This window comes from Esox lucius, chromosome 20 (genome assembly GCF_011004845.1).
Source record: "Esox lucius isolate fEsoLuc1 chromosome 20, fEsoLuc1.pri, whole genome shotgun sequence".
Classification (NCBI taxonomy): domain Eukaryota; kingdom Metazoa; phylum Chordata; class Actinopteri; order Esociformes; family Esocidae; genus Esox; species Esox lucius.
In genome coordinates this window covers 35,835,627-35,850,999 of record NC_047588.1, presented here as the reverse complement: position 1 = coordinate 35,850,999, position 15,373 = coordinate 35,835,627, and the positions used below count along the sequence as shown (strand labels likewise).

Sequence of the window (15,373 nt, the reverse complement as noted above, 5' to 3'; positions counted from 1 at the left end):
GGGCTTTGGCCACAAACCACTGAGGCCTTACTGTTATTAAAAAAAACGGTCACAAATGCAAGTTGTAATGGAATGTTTTCTTCAGCTGTGGTGTATGGTGTCATATACCACTGTTCAGCCAGTCAATATTCAGAATCCAACTGCCCCTGGATGTTTCACCATTTTTATGTAGATTCGAACTTATAGCTGAACAGCTTCGGACCCTTTACAGCCAACCTAGTCCTGTTACAGCCAATCCAGTCCTTTTACAGCCAACTCAATCATGTTACTGCCAAACCAGTCCTGTTACAGCCAACCCAGTCCTGTTACAGCCAACCTGGTCCTGTTACAGCCAACCCAGTCCTGTTACAGCCAATCCAGTCCTGTTACAGCCAACCAAATCATGTTACAGCCAAACCAGTCCTGTTACAGCAAACCCAAACCTGTTACAGCCAACCCAGTCCTGTTACAGCCAACCAAATCATGTTACAGCCAACCCAATCATGTTACAGCCAACCCAGTCCTGTTACAGCCAACCCAGTCCTGTTACAGCCAACCCAGTCCTGTGAGAGTCAACCCAGTCTTGTTACAGCTAATCCAGTCCTGTTACAGCCAACCCGGTCCTGTTACAGCCAACCCAGTCCTGCTACAGCCAATCCACTTCTGTTACACCCAACCCATTCCTGTCTCTGTTTGTGTTTAGGAGCAGTTTCCCATGGTGTCATCCCAGGAGATGGTCCAGAGGCTTTACCCTTACCAGGCCATGTTGGGGAAGGAGGGTCGGACGGCGGTGGAGGGAGTACTACGTGTAAGAACACACACACACACACACACAAACACACACACACTAGCTGCTACTAACGACTACTTTGATACTTCTGTTAAACATATATGGAAATATATATTACAGCATTATATGTGGATGGTACGTTCTATTATAAAAGTATATGTTTTAGTCAATTCTTCAAATTTTGCATAATACTGTATTCCAAATACTTTAAAGAGCAGTTATATTCATAATTTTTGAATGTGCCGATAATGGTGTGCTGAATGAATCTAACAAATCAAAAGACTAACAAGGCGAAATAGGAAATGGTAAAACATCCCTGAGAGTCTTGTGGCAAGCAGCTTTAACTGAAGCAAATAAAAAAAATGGATTGATTGGCCAGATATTTTCTTCAAAGTTTCTGATCTGATCCATCAGTAAGAGTAATGCTTTTAGGATGTCATGGCTTACTACTTGAGTGTTGTCAATTTAAAACAGAAAAATATGAATGGGAATACACCTCAGTTACACTTTGTAAGAACTACAAGTCATCAGAAATTCTAGGGGTACCAATAATTGTGGCACATGATTTAACATTTTACTATTTTAAATTTTACAAATGTTTGTGAATATTTTTAATGAACGACGAATATTTTTTTTCACAGTGGCTTTTGCTCATATTAACCAAAGGTGCCAATATTAGTGGGGTGCACTTTATCCACAAAACTGGCTTTTGCTTCAAGTATTCAGTCTCAAGAGCAGAAGACTTTTGTAAATGTTGCTTCTTCATTTTTAAAAGTTGTATTTTTATTGGTGTGTTCCACGTCAACCCAACTAACAGATAATGAGATTTTGTTGCTAACAGTTTTTCATTATCGTTGTTGTTGATTAATTGTTGAAGCCCTAACACACACGCATTCTCTCTCTCTCACACACGCACACACACACATACACATTCTCTCATTACACACAGTGACACATACACCCGCGTAGCTAAGTGCTGTCATCTCTGTCCAGAGGTTTGAGCTGCAGGACACTCGGCAGCAGCCAGTTCCTAGTGCCGTCCTGAGGGTGGCGCCAGCGAACACACAGCATCCTGGCCTGACTGGAGCCCAGGCCGATGTTACGATGCGCATCGCTGACAAGGACATCACCTTCCAGGTAATCTCGCGAGGCCACACCTCCACTCTCGCCTGGCCCCTTTTGTCACCCCGGAAACTATTAAGAAACTGGATGTTATTTATTTATTTATTTTACCTCTACTCACAGGCTTGTTGAAGGTGGGCTTAGCGTGGTTTCATTATTTCTTCAAACTGGATAGAACACATTTCCTGAAAGTGTTTAGTTCCTACCTGGGTTGCAACATATCGGAAAAGATGGAGGAAAATGGGAATTCTGTTTTGGAAGAACAGTGCTCTAATCATTACGTTGAGTCAATAAAACCATTGCAACTTTTCTGCTGTTCTGAATCCTTCAGAATCCTACGGGCTATGGTAAAAGTTTAATTAATCAAACATGACTGACAATCTGCCTTTTATTGAAATGGAAAATGGACTAGTCAGTGATACTAGTGGTTTCTCTAGCTAGTGGTTGAGTCTGCCGCTCAACCTCTTTTCCTCAGAGTTCAGAATGAGCTTTTTCCCTCCCAAAACCGCAAATTGTTTCTACCTCGTCCACACTTCTTTTGCACTATAGCAGAAGATTGCAGCAGGAGCCACAGCGCTTTAGAAAACCCATCATTCAGCGTTACCGGTCCTATTGAATCTTCTAACGTGGGTGTCTGGTTGCAATAACAATGATTTATCTAGGATAAGGTTATGTTTGTTTCTCAAAGACTGATGTGGTTCTCCAAAAAACGTGACATACATCCAGATACATCCATGATTTCACTGGGGTTTTATTTGTTGATTTTGCTGCCATCTTTACTTAGCTAGCTACTGTTTAACTGAAGGCATTATTCTCATAAGCACGTGTATAAGCCCCTCCCAAGCAATGAATTTGATTGGGTCAACGTGTTTTGAGACGTAACAAAAATCCTATAGGTATTCCCCAAGCCTAGCAACAAGCCAATATTGATTTGGGAGGCTACCTTCCAGGTAACCCAGTGGCCCTTGGCAGTTCTGCAGAGACGTGTGACCCCTGGGGCACTGTTAAGGTATCAGATACCAGAGTAGGAAAGGTCCTGTCCCGAGCTATCTAGGGTTTCCCAACCACCGGGCTTGGACCGTTACCAGGACGCAAACAGTTTGTTTCTGGCCCACTGAGGCTTGACATGCCTTTTTCCTGAAGTCTGTGCAGTCCTTTCTGGAGTCCCTGAAGCATCTTTGTGAAATGTTCACTCCACAACTGATGGTGATTGAATGGACAGGATGCCCATCACATCTTGGAAAAAATCTAAACTTTTGAATGAAATAGATTTTGTGTTCTTCCAAGCAATGGATGTGAGACTTATCTTGGCTGTGCAGATGAAGATAAGAGATACTGCATTTAGGGCTGTGCTTGATAAAGTGAAACAGTACGGTTGACAAGCTTGCTTTCGAACGCAACCTACTCCCTGTCTGCGTTGAATGGAAGGTCGGTAACCCCTGATCCGGGCCATCCAACCTCTGTCTTAGGAGCTCGGCTGTGCCTATCTCCAATGATGGTGTCAATATATCTAGATCTTTAAAAAGCTTTTTTTGTTATTGCTTGTTAACTCTTGTCTAAGACGGTTGTTGTGTGGTGTGTGTGTGGTGTGTGTGTGTGCTCGCTTGTGTGTGTTTGCGTGTGTGCGTGTGTGCTTTTGTGTGTGTGGTATGTGAAGCCCCATATCTGCTGGATTATGAGAGAAAAGGAAGTTTCGTATTACAGATGATGTGTTGATGTTATGTTAAATGAAGTAATGCCGTTGTGGTTTTCTAGTGGGACTTCAGTCACTCCCTCCATGCCATTGTTTTCATTAGCTATACCAGGTTAACTAAAAAGAACAATCTCTCGCTCTGACTCTTTCTCGCTCTCTTTCTGACTACAGGTCCCAGCAGGCACCAGGAAGCCCCGCCCCCCGAACAGTAACCCAGCCTTCATTAGCACCCCGAGTCACGCCCAGCTCCTGGCTGAGATGATGCAGTCACACCTGGTCAGAGACATGTGCCTGATAGGGGCAAAGGTACAGACACACTCACACACACCCACACACTCAAACATGCACCTCTGTCCAATCTGGGAACATACTAACCAGAGCTGATATACTTTCAGGGTAGTGGGAAGTCTGTGGTGGCCAAGGAGTTTGCCCAGATGCTGGGCTACAGCATGGAGCCGATGATGCTCTATCAGGTAGGAAGACCGTAAAGCGGGAATTTCCCTCTGGACACTGAGTGTGCACTGTAGGTGTGTGTGTGTGTGTTTGTACGGGCACGTTTAGTTTGCAATTGCTGGATTACTGGAAGGCCAGAGGTTGTGACCAGCATTTACGCTAGACTTTTTTTTGACTGCAAGAATGGCGTGGGGAGGGGATTAGGTCATTTTAGGGAGAGCAGCTGAGTGCCGGGCCGGGTCAGGTCAGTGAATGGATGTCAGGTGAGTCAGGGATTTCTCTGTGTGATCAAATACGGGCTGTTTGCTGTAGTGCGGACATACTGTGTGTTCCACCTCCGTGTCTTTGGGATTTGAAGTACCAACATTTTGGTTAGCGTCATCAAACCTTCCCGTGAGGCCTTGCTGTCCATTTCTTGCATTTCAGACTTCTTAAAGATGTGGAGACTCTGTGAATGGACTTTCACCTCATTAGTTTTAAAGACTATATTGACTGCAGCCGTCAGTATGACTGTCCTGTTAGTTGAGATGTTCTGATTGGAGGTAAGACTGAAGCTTACCAGAACTCAGCAGGGTTACAGGAGAGATTCCCTACTGGCTCCTCCAGCATCTGCCTTTTATCAAAGAGGGAATGTGTGTGTGTGTGTGTGTGTGTTTGTGTGTGCATGTGTGTGTGTGTGTGTGTGCGTGTGTGTGTGTGCGTGTGTGTGTGCGCGTGCGTACATTATTCAGTAGCTATTTCTAGCTGCTCCTGGTCAGGGGTCAGTCTCCTTGAGGAGTAGTGGAATTCTCTGATGCAGTTTATCTCGTCTGCACTGGAATTCGGAATAAATCTGCCACCAACAGCCAGGGTGATAGCTGTGTTTCCCTTCAGACCTCAAAAGTGACATTTCTGAAGAGCTGGGGTAAAAATAAATCTACAGTTTCCCTTCCTTTAAATGTAGAGTGTTTTTTTTCATTTTCGTTAGCCATTTCTACTTAAATAAAAATAGGTCACTGACAGTTTTGTTATTTTGGCTGTTTACCAAAATGTATTAAGGTTACGGTTGAATAATGAATATGCGCTTAAACTGCAGTCTCTCAGCTTTAATTTGAGGGTATTCACATCCAAATGGGAGGAAGGGTTTGTGAATTACAGCTCTTTCATATGTAGCCCCCTCTTTTTCAAGGGACCAAAGATTACTGGACAAGTGATTTAAAAGCTGTTTCATGGACAGGTGTGGGCTATTCCTTTGATATTTCTTCATCAATTGAGCAAGTAAAAGGTCTGGAGTTGATTCCAGATGTGGCATTTGCATTTGGAAGCTGTTGATGTGAACCCACAACATGCGGTCAAAGGAGCTCTCAATGCATGTGAAACAGGCCATCCTTACATCCTGATTAAAAAAGAACACACTTGAGAGCTGGGCATCACAAAAAGGCCTGGACGTCCACGGAAGACAACTGTGGTGGATGATAGTAAGATCCTTTGCATGGTAAAGATAAACTCATTCACAACATCCAGCCAAGTGAAGAAAACTCTCCAGGTGGTAGGCATATCATTATCCAAGTCTACCATAAATAGAAGACTTGCACGAGAGCAAATACTGAGGGTTCACCACAAGGTACAAACCATTCATAAGCCTCAAGAATAGAAAGGCCAGATTTTGCCAAAAGACATTTAAAAAAAAAACAGCCCAGTTCTGGAACAGCATTCTTTGCACAGATGAAACAAAGACCAACCAACCTGTACAAGAATGATGGGAAGAAAAAAGTATGGAGAAGGCTTGGAACGGCTCATGATCTGAAGCATACCACATGATCTGTAAAACATGGTGGAGGTAGTGTGAAGACATGGGCATGCATGGCTTCCAATGGCACTGGGTTTATTGATGATGTGACAGAAGGCAGAAGCAGCCTGATGAATTCTGAAGTGTATAGGGATATATTGTCTGCTCAGATTCAGCCAAATTCAGCAAAGTTGATTGGACGGCGCTTTACTTTACAGATGGACAATGCCCCAAAACATACTGCGAAAGCAACCCAGGGTTTTTTTAAGTCAAAGAAGTGGAATATTCTGCAATTGCTGAGTCAATTACCTAATTTCAACCTGATCAAGCAGGCATTTCACTTGCTGAAGGCAAAACGTAAGGATGAAAGACCCACGAACAACCAACAACTGACGAAAGCTGCAGTAGAGGACTGGCAACAAAGTATTAAAAATGAACATTTTATTTATGATTGTGTTAATTTGTCCAATTACATCTGAGCCCCTGAAATAAGGCGACCAAGTATGAAAATGGTTTGCAATTCCTAAACGTTTCACAATATTTTTGTTCAACCCCTTGAATTAAAGCTGAAAGTGTGCACTTCAATTGCTTCTCCGTTGTTTCATTTCAAAACAATGTTTGTGTGAGACAGAGGCTGTGATGCACCTCTCTCTGCCCCCCCCCCCCCTCCCAGGACATGACGGGCAGGGATCTGCTACAGCAACGCTACACGCTAGCTAATGGAGACACTGCTTGGCGAGCCTCTCCGCTGGTCACCGCTGCCCAGGAGGGCAAGCTTCTCCTGTTGGACGGCATACACAGGATCAACCTGGGAACACTGGCCGTTCTCTCCAGGTACACACACACACACACACAGGCAAGGGACACATCAGCTTTTTAGACAGGATTCCGCCAATCAGGAGGCAGTTTTCCACGTTGTAGCCCAAACTACACAGATGAGCCAAAACATCATGACTACCTGCCCTGAAGGTGTCCTGTGGTATGTGGCACCAAGACATTATCCTTCAATTCGAGGTGGATTTGCCATGGATCAGACTTGTTGGTCCAGCACATCCCACAGATGCTCAGTCATACTGAGATCTGGGGAAATTGGAGGCCAGGCCAACACCTTGAAGTCTTCATTATGTCCCTCAAACTATCCACGAACAATGTGTGCAAGGGTGCATTATTCTGCTGAAAGAGCTCACTGCCATCAGAGTACCATTGCCATGAAGGGGTGTACCTGGTCTGCAACAATGTTTAGATAGGTGGCGCGTGTCAAATTGACGTCCACATGAATGCCAGGGTTTCCCAGCTGAACATTTCCCAGAGCATCAGGCTCCTTTCACAAGCTTGTTGTCTTCCCACAGTGCATCCTGGTGCCATCACTTCCCCAGGTAAACAGAAGCACAGAAGCACCTACACAGCCCCAAATGCAGCAGGGTGAGATTGTCACACATTCCTCCCGTAACCATTACAAAAGTTTTCTGGGACTTGTGCCACAGTAGACCTTCTGTTCTTTCGGACCAGACGGGATAGCCTTCGTTGCCCTCGCATCGATGAGCCTTGGGCGCCCAACAGCCTGTCGCCAGTATGGCGAGAACTGGTTGTTCGCCTACCATCTAATCTACCAGTATCTTGACATGTGCCCTTGTTAGGAGAGGATCAACGTTATTTGCTTCACCTATGACTGGTCATAATGTTTTGGCTCATCAGTGTATGTCCCAAAATGTCCTCACTACCTGTTAATGAATCAGGTTGATGTTGACCAGAATTGTCCCCCCTTAAGGGTCACATGTCACTTGGTCTGCTTCTTCATTGGCTAATGTTTTTATTTTCTTCTAACAAGTTGATATGCATTGTGGTTAGCCTTCATTGATACATCCATGACGCCTGTTAATATACAGAAGATAAAAAAATACAGTTTTGGTGGAATAATTGATATTATTATTGAAATGAGAATTGTGTGATCTAAATCTGAAGTCCTAAGTCAATCAATCAAATGTATTTATAAAGTCCTTTTACAGTAGCAGTTGTCACAAAGTGCTTTTACAAAACACCCAGCTTGAAACCCCAAGAAGCACGCAACAACAATAAAACCATAAAATCAGCCCTAACCCTAACAGGCAGCCAGTGTAAAGAGGCTAGTACTGGAGCAATGTGTTTGTTCTAGTTAGTATTCTAGCAGCCATGTTCAGCACCAATTGGAGTTTATGTATTGATTAATCAGGGTAACCGGAGAGAAGAGCATCACAGTAATCCAATCTAGAAGTGACAAAACATGGATTCGTTTTTCTTCATCAGTTTTTGATACAAAGTTTCAGATTTTTGTAATGTTCCGAAGAAGGAAAAAAGCAGCTTTTAAAATATATTTTCTATCTTCAGCAAAGAAGATATCAGCATCGAGGGTAATGCCGAGATTTCTCACAGTTTCTTGGGATACAATCATACATCCGTCAAGGTTGACCTTAAGGTCTGCCAACAAAACTATTTTTGTTGGTTCCTCAAACGAGCATTTCTGTTTTTCTTGAGTTTAAAAGCAAGAAGTTCTCCATCATCCACTTCCTAATATCTGAAACGAATGCTAATTTTGGGGCTTCTCCATGTTTCATCAAAATATACAACTGTGTCATCAGCATAACAGTCAAAATTTACGTTGTGGTTCCGGATTACATCACCCAGAGGCAGCATATATAGTGAAACAATAATGGGCCCAAAACTGAGCCTTGAGGAACAACAAAACATACCTTTGATTTGTCAGAGGGCATGCCATCCACATAAACGAACTGATATCTTTCAGATAAATAAGTAATTTCCTACCAATGACAGCTAAATGCATTGAGTAAAAAATTATCACTGAGGTGATGAACGTGTTCAGTATCATTGTATGAATGCGTATCAGACCCTAGTTACACAGAGTGATCCAGTCACACAGAGTGATCCAGTCACACAGAGTGATCCAGTCACACAGAGTGATCCAGTCACACAGTCATCCTGTCGCACAGTGATCCAGTCACAGAGATCTAGTCACCCAGAGTGATCCAGTCACACAGTGATGCCTTCACACACAGGGATCCCGTCACACAGTGATCCTGTCGCACAGAGTGATCCAGTCGCACAGAGTGATCCAGTCGCACAGAGTGATCCAGTCGCACAGAGTGATCCCTTCACACAGAGTGATCGAGTCACACAGAGTGATCCCTTGACACAGAGTGATCCTGTCACAGTGATCTAGTCACACAGAGTGATCCTGTCACAGTGATCCAGTCACACAGAGTGATCCCTTGACACAGAGTGATCCAGTCGCACAGAGTGATCCAGTCGCACAGAGTGATCCAGTCGCACAGAGTGATCCCTTCACACAGAGTGATCCAGTCACACAGAGTGATCCCTTGACACAGAGTGATCCTGTCACAGTGATCTAGTCACACTGAGTGATCCTGTCACTGCCTCTTATTTCAGCTGCGTCAAATTATGATGAAGATATGCATATGTAAATAGTTTCCATTACCAATCAGAACAAATTCCTGAGACCTAACAGATCAAACTTATGGGCCCATGGGTTTAAAATGGGATGGTAGGAGTTCATATCTAGACTTTATAGAGAAGAAATGGTTCAAACTGATGTTTTGGCTGGTGCATAGAGTTGAATCTCAATGTCCAAATGTCAGTGCATATGTATAGTCTTAAATTAGTTGTAAAGTAGATTTAGCTTCTAATTTTAAACGGTAATGCTCAACTCTCTGCTGCAACACCAAGGGGATGGAAAACTTAAAATACAAAGTTCACCAACCAGTAAACGGAACCTTCCGGCATTACCAGAATGGACACATAATTTGGCTGGCTAGCAAGCACGAGCAAGAATATTTTCTGCTGCCATGCCAATTGAGCGAAACACAATCAGTTGTCCATTTAGGCCTTTTGCTTTAGCTGGCAAACATTAGTACGTTTTCTGTTTTGGTTCACTTTCTTTTTGTTCAATAAAGTGACTGCTAAATGCATTTTCAATCATTAATTAAATTTAGTTGTGTTTATCTGATATATTGGGTGTTTCAGGCTGCTCCATGACAGAGAGCTGTCTCTGTACGATGGTACCCGCCTGCTGAGGTGGGACAGATACCAGACACTGAAGGAAGACTTACAACTGACTGATGAGCAGCTAAACAAAAGGTAACCTACAAACACACACACGGCTGGAGCTGGGAGCCACCTGTTTATCTATTGTTTACAGCTATTCCACTTTCTGGTTATCCATTGTTTACAGCTATTCCACTTCCAGTTTATCCATTGTTTACAGCTATTCCACTTTCTGCTTATCTATAGTTTACAGCTATTGAATTTCCTGTTTATTCTTTGTCTACAGCAATATTTCACTTCTTGTTTATCCTTTCACTATACAGTGGTTCTCAAACTTTTTACAGTTTGAGTACCACCTCAGAAAAAGATTTCACTTGAATATCCACTAAAGGGAGCACCACGTACCAGTGCTCTATAGCTATACAGTGGGGCAAAAAAGTACAAACCCGATTCCAGAAAATTTGGGACACTGTACAAATTGTGCGTAAAAAAGGAATGGAATAAATTACATATCTCTCATCTTCATCCGCTTATCTGGTATCAGGTCACGGGGGCGGCAGCTCCAGCAGGGGACCCCAAACTTCCCTTTCCCGAGCCACATTTTCCAACTCTGACTGGGGGATCCCGAGGCGTTCCCAGGCCAGTGTCGAAATATAATCTCTCCACCTAGTCCTGGGCCTACCCCGAGGTCTCCTCCCAGCTGGACGTGCCTGGAACACCTCCCTAGGGAGACGTCCTGGGGGCATCCTTACCAGATGCCCGAACCACCTCAACTGGCTCCTTTCGACGCAAAGGAGCAGCGGCTCTACTCCGAGTTCCTCACGGATGGCTGAGCTTCTCACCCTATCCCTAAGGGAGAAGCCAGCCACCCTTCTGAGAAAACCCATTTCAGCAGCTTGTACTCGCGATCTTGTTCTTTCGGTCATGACCCAGACTTCATGACCATAGGTGAGGGTAGGAACGAAAATTGACCGATATATCGAGAGCTTTGCCTTCCGGCTCAACTCTCTTTACGTCACAACGGTGCGGTAAAACGAATGCAATACCGCCCCCGCTGCTCCGATTCTCCGGCCAATCTCCCGCTCCATTGTCCCCTCACTCGCGAGATACTTGAACTCCTTTACTTGGGGTAACGCCTCATTCCCTACCCGGAGGAGGCACTCCATCGGTTTCCTGCTGAGAACCATGGCCTCAGATTTAGACGTGCTAATCCTCATCCCAACCGCTTCGCACTTGGCTGCGAACCGGTCCAGTGAGTGCTGAAGGTCACAGACCGATGATGCCATCAGGACCACATCATCCGCAAAAAGCAGCGATGAGATCCCCAGCCCACCGAACTGCAACCCCTCCCCACCCGACCAAGCCTCGATATCCTGTCCATAAAAGTTACAAACAGGATTGGTGACAAAGCGCAGCCCTGGCGGAGGCCAACCCCCACCTGGATCAAGTCCGACTTACTACCGAGAACCCGAACACAGCTCTCACTTCGGACGTACAGGGATTGGATAGCCCTCAGAAGGGACCTCCTCACCCCATACTCCCACAGCACCTCCCACAGTATCTCCCGGGGGAACCGGTCCTACACCTTCTCCAAATCCACAAAACACATGTAGACTGAATGGGCATATGCCCCCTCCAGGATCCTTGCAAGAGTAAAGAGAGGAGTTTCTCAGAGAAAAATTGCTAAGAGTTTGAAGTTATCATCATCTACAGTGCATAATATCATCCAAAGTTTCAGAGAATCTGGAACAATCTCTGTGCGTAAGGGTCAAGGCCGGAAAACCATACTGGATGCCCGTGATCTTGGGGCCCCATTCGCCGTTGCCGGCTCAAACTATAGGTAAAAAAAGAAGCAGTATCTAAACAGGATCCAGAAGTGCAGGCGTTTTCTCTGGGCCAAGGATCATTTAAAATGGACTGTGGCAAAGTGGAAAAGTGTTCTGTGGTCAAACAAATCAAAATTTGAAGTTCATTTTGGAAAACTGGGACGCCATGTCATCCGGACTAAAGAGGACAAGGACAACCCAAGTTGTTATCAGCGCTCAGTTCAGAAGCCTGCATCTCTGATGGTATGGGGTTGCATGAGTGCGTATGGCATGGGCAGCCTACACATCTGGAAAGGCACCATCAATGCTGACAGTTATATCCAAGTTCTAGAACAACATATGCTCCCATCCAGACGTTGTCAATTACAATGTCATGGCTGCATAGAAGAAGGATCCGGGTACTAAAATGGCCAGCCTGCAGTCCAGATCTTTCACCCATAGAAAACATTTGCCGCATCATAAAGAGGAAGGTGCCACAAAGAAGACCTAAGACAATTAAGCAACTAGAAGCCTGTATTAGACAAGAATGGGACAACATTCCTATTCATAAACTTGAGCAACTTGTCTTTTCAGTCCCCAGACGTTTGCAGTCTGTTATACAAAGAAGAGGGGGTGCCACACAGTGGTAAACATCTTTTGAGATGTGTTGATGCCATGAAATTTAAAATCAACTTATTTTTCCCTTAAAGTGATAAATTTTCTCAGTTTAAACATTTGATATGTCATCTATGTTGTATTCTGAATAAAGTATTGAAATAAAAACATCATTGCATTCTATTTTTATTCACAATTGTACAGTGTCCCAACTTTTTCGGAATCGGGTTTGTATTTAGTCAGCCACCAATTGTGCAAGTTTTCCCACTTAAAAAGATGAGAGAGGCTAGTAATTTTCATCATAGGTACCCTTCAACTATGAGATACAAAATGAGAGTGAAATTCCTCTGTACAATTTGTATTTGGTCACCTACAAACAAGCAAGATTTCTGGCTCTCACAGACCTGTAACTTCTTCTTTAAGAGGCTCCTCTGTCCTCCACTCGTTACCTGTATTAATGGCACCTGTTTGAAATTGTTATCAGTATAAAAGACACCTGTCCACAACCTCAAACAGTCACACTCCAAACTCCACTATGGCCAAGACCAAAGAGCTGTCAAAGGACACCAGAAACAAAATTGTAGACCTGCACCAGGCTGGGAAGACTGAATCTGCAATAGTTAAGGAGCTTGGTGTGAAGAAATCAATTGTGGGAGCAATTATAAGAAAATGGAAGACATACAAGACCACTGATAATCTCCCTAGATCCGGGGCTCCACGCAAGATCTCCCCCATGGTGTCAAAATGATCACAAGAACAGTGAGTAAAAATCCCAGAACCACATGGGGGGACCTAGTGAATGACCTGCAGAGAGCTGGGACCAAAGTAACAAAGGCTGCCATCAGTAACACACTACGCCGCCAGGGACTCAAATCCTGCAGTGCCAGACGTGTCCCCCTGCTTAAGCCAGTACATGTCCAGACCCTTCAGAGGTTTGCTAGAGAGCATTCGGATGGTCCAGAAGAGGATTGGGAGAATGTCACATGGTCAGATGCAACCAAAATATAACTTTTTGGTAAAAACTCAACTCGTCATGTTTGGAGGAGAGTTGCATCCAAAGAACACCATACCTACTGTGAAGCATGGGCGTGGAAACATCATGCTTTGGGGCTGTTTTTCAGCAAAGGAACCAGGACGACTGATCCATGTGAAGGACAGAATGAATGGGGCCATGTATCGTGAGAATTTGAGTGAAAACCTCCTTCCATCAGCAAGGGCATTTAAGATGAAACATGGCTGGGTCTTTCAGCATGACAATGATCCCAAACACACCGCCCGGGCAACGAAGGAGTGGCTTTGTAAGAAGCATTTCAAAGTCCTGGAGTGGCCTAGCCAGTCGCCAGATCTCAACACCCTAGAAAATCTTTGGAGGGAGTTGAAAGTCTGTGTTGCCCAGCGACAGCCCCAAAACATCACTGCTCTAGAGGAGATCTGCATGGAGGAATGGGCCAAAATACCAGCAACTGTGTGTGAAAACCTTGTGAAAACCTTGTGAAAACGTTTGACCTCTGTCATTGCCAGCAAAGGGTATATTGAGATGAACTTTTGTTATGGACCAAATACTTATTTTCCACCATAATTTACCAATACATTCATTAAAAATCCTACAGTGTGATTTTATGGATTTTTTTATTCTCATTTTGTCTCTCATAGTTGAAGTGTATGATGAAAATTACAGGCCTCTCTCATCTTTTTGAGTGGGAGAACTTGCACAATTGGTGGCTGACTAAATACTTTTTTGCCCCACTGTATATTGCTTCCTGTGGATCCATGCTATCCAGATAAATGTCTTGCTGTTGATCCATTCTCTACAGCCCTAGTTGGCAGGCTTCTGTGTACTGCTTCTGTGTGCTGCTTCTGTGTGCTGCTTCTGTGTGCTGCTTCTGTGTGCTGCTTCTGTGTGCTGGTTCTGTGTGCTGCTTCAGTGTGCTGCTTCAGTGTGCTGCTTCAGTGTGCTGCTTCTGTGTGCTGCTTCAGTGTGCTGCTTCTGTTTGCTGCTTCTGTGTGCTGCTTTAGTGTGCTGCTTCTGTGTGCAGCTTCTGTTAGTCCATGTCCAAATAGAGATGACAGCGCTGCTGATAAAATGTGATGGTGTGTGTGTGTGTGTGTGTGAAGCTGAGATGCAACACCCTATCATGCTAATTAGAGTCCCGGCCATTCGCACATCACTGTGCGTGTGACATTTTCAATTTTCTATAAAAGTAGTTGGGCTTATTTAGGTTCCAATGACTCATCGAAATCTGCTTTGTGTTATTACTCATTCAATAGATTGGTTGTCTCTTTTTTTTCTCTCTCTCACACATGCACACACACAAACATTGTTTTGTGTCAGACTTGAGAGTGAAGTTCTAGGTTGTGTAATGTTTTGGGTGTTGATTAAGCCTGGATGACTAATCCCCCATCACTGATTCATATTAGCAATTGAATCACATCAGTCTAGGCTTTGGACATGAGCCATGTGTTTTACACACACACAGAGAAACATACATACCCACTTCCACCTTAGGACGTGACTTTGGAGCCAGAGCTCGGTCCGTGAGTAGTATGTGTTTAGTATTTATAGTTCTGTGTCAGCGTCAGGATTGGAAATCTGGATGTGATCTCTGACAATGACTAATTTCATCTCAACCATCATAACAGGAAATTGGAGAGGGTGAAAGAAAGAGACAGGTAGAAAGAGGGCAAGAAGGAGTGAGAGATGAGAGGGTGAGATGAGAGGGTGAGATGAGAGGGTGAGATGAGAGGGTGTGATGAGAGGTTGAGATGAGAGGGTGAGATGAGAGGGTGAGATAAGAGGGTGAGATGAGAGGGTGAGAGAATGGGGTAGAGGGAGGGAAGGGTTTGGAAAGTTTTCCTGAAAGTTTTTTGGCCGACTGAAAAATAAATGTCTCTGTCCTCATCTTTGTCACTCTCATTTCACTCTTTCATTCCGTGCTCTACGCTCTTTGTTCCCATGTCCAATTGTGTAATTACTATAATTTATTCCATAAAGAGAGTTTGTGTGTGTGTGTTCTTGTGCGTGCGTGTGTGTGTGTCCGTGTGTGTCCGTGTGCTGTGTGCCTTTACCTAGGCTGGCAGGAAGGATGTTTGTG

At 44.2% G+C, this 15,373-nt stretch overlaps 1 protein-coding gene across 8 annotated transcripts in view; it reads left to right on the top strand.

Moving 5' to 3' along the window:
• vwa8 (von Willebrand factor A domain containing 8) overlaps positions 1-15,373 on the top strand; it is an 85,492-nt gene that overhangs the window by 17,387 nt on the left and 52,732 nt on the right. For all 8 annotated transcript variants that reach the window (XM_034288982.1, XM_029115857.2, XM_034288983.1 and 5 more), the window contains 6 exons: positions 683-787; positions 1,763-1,906; positions 3,756-3,890; positions 3,980-4,057; positions 6,479-6,639; positions 9,841-9,954. In XM_034288982.1, the coding sequence (XP_034144873.1) occupies positions 683-787; positions 1,763-1,906; positions 3,756-3,890; positions 3,980-4,057; positions 6,479-6,639; positions 9,841-9,954 (737 nt within the window). The remainder of the gene's footprint in view (positions 1-682; positions 788-1,762; positions 1,907-3,755; positions 3,891-3,979; positions 4,058-6,478; positions 6,640-9,840; positions 9,955-15,373) is intronic.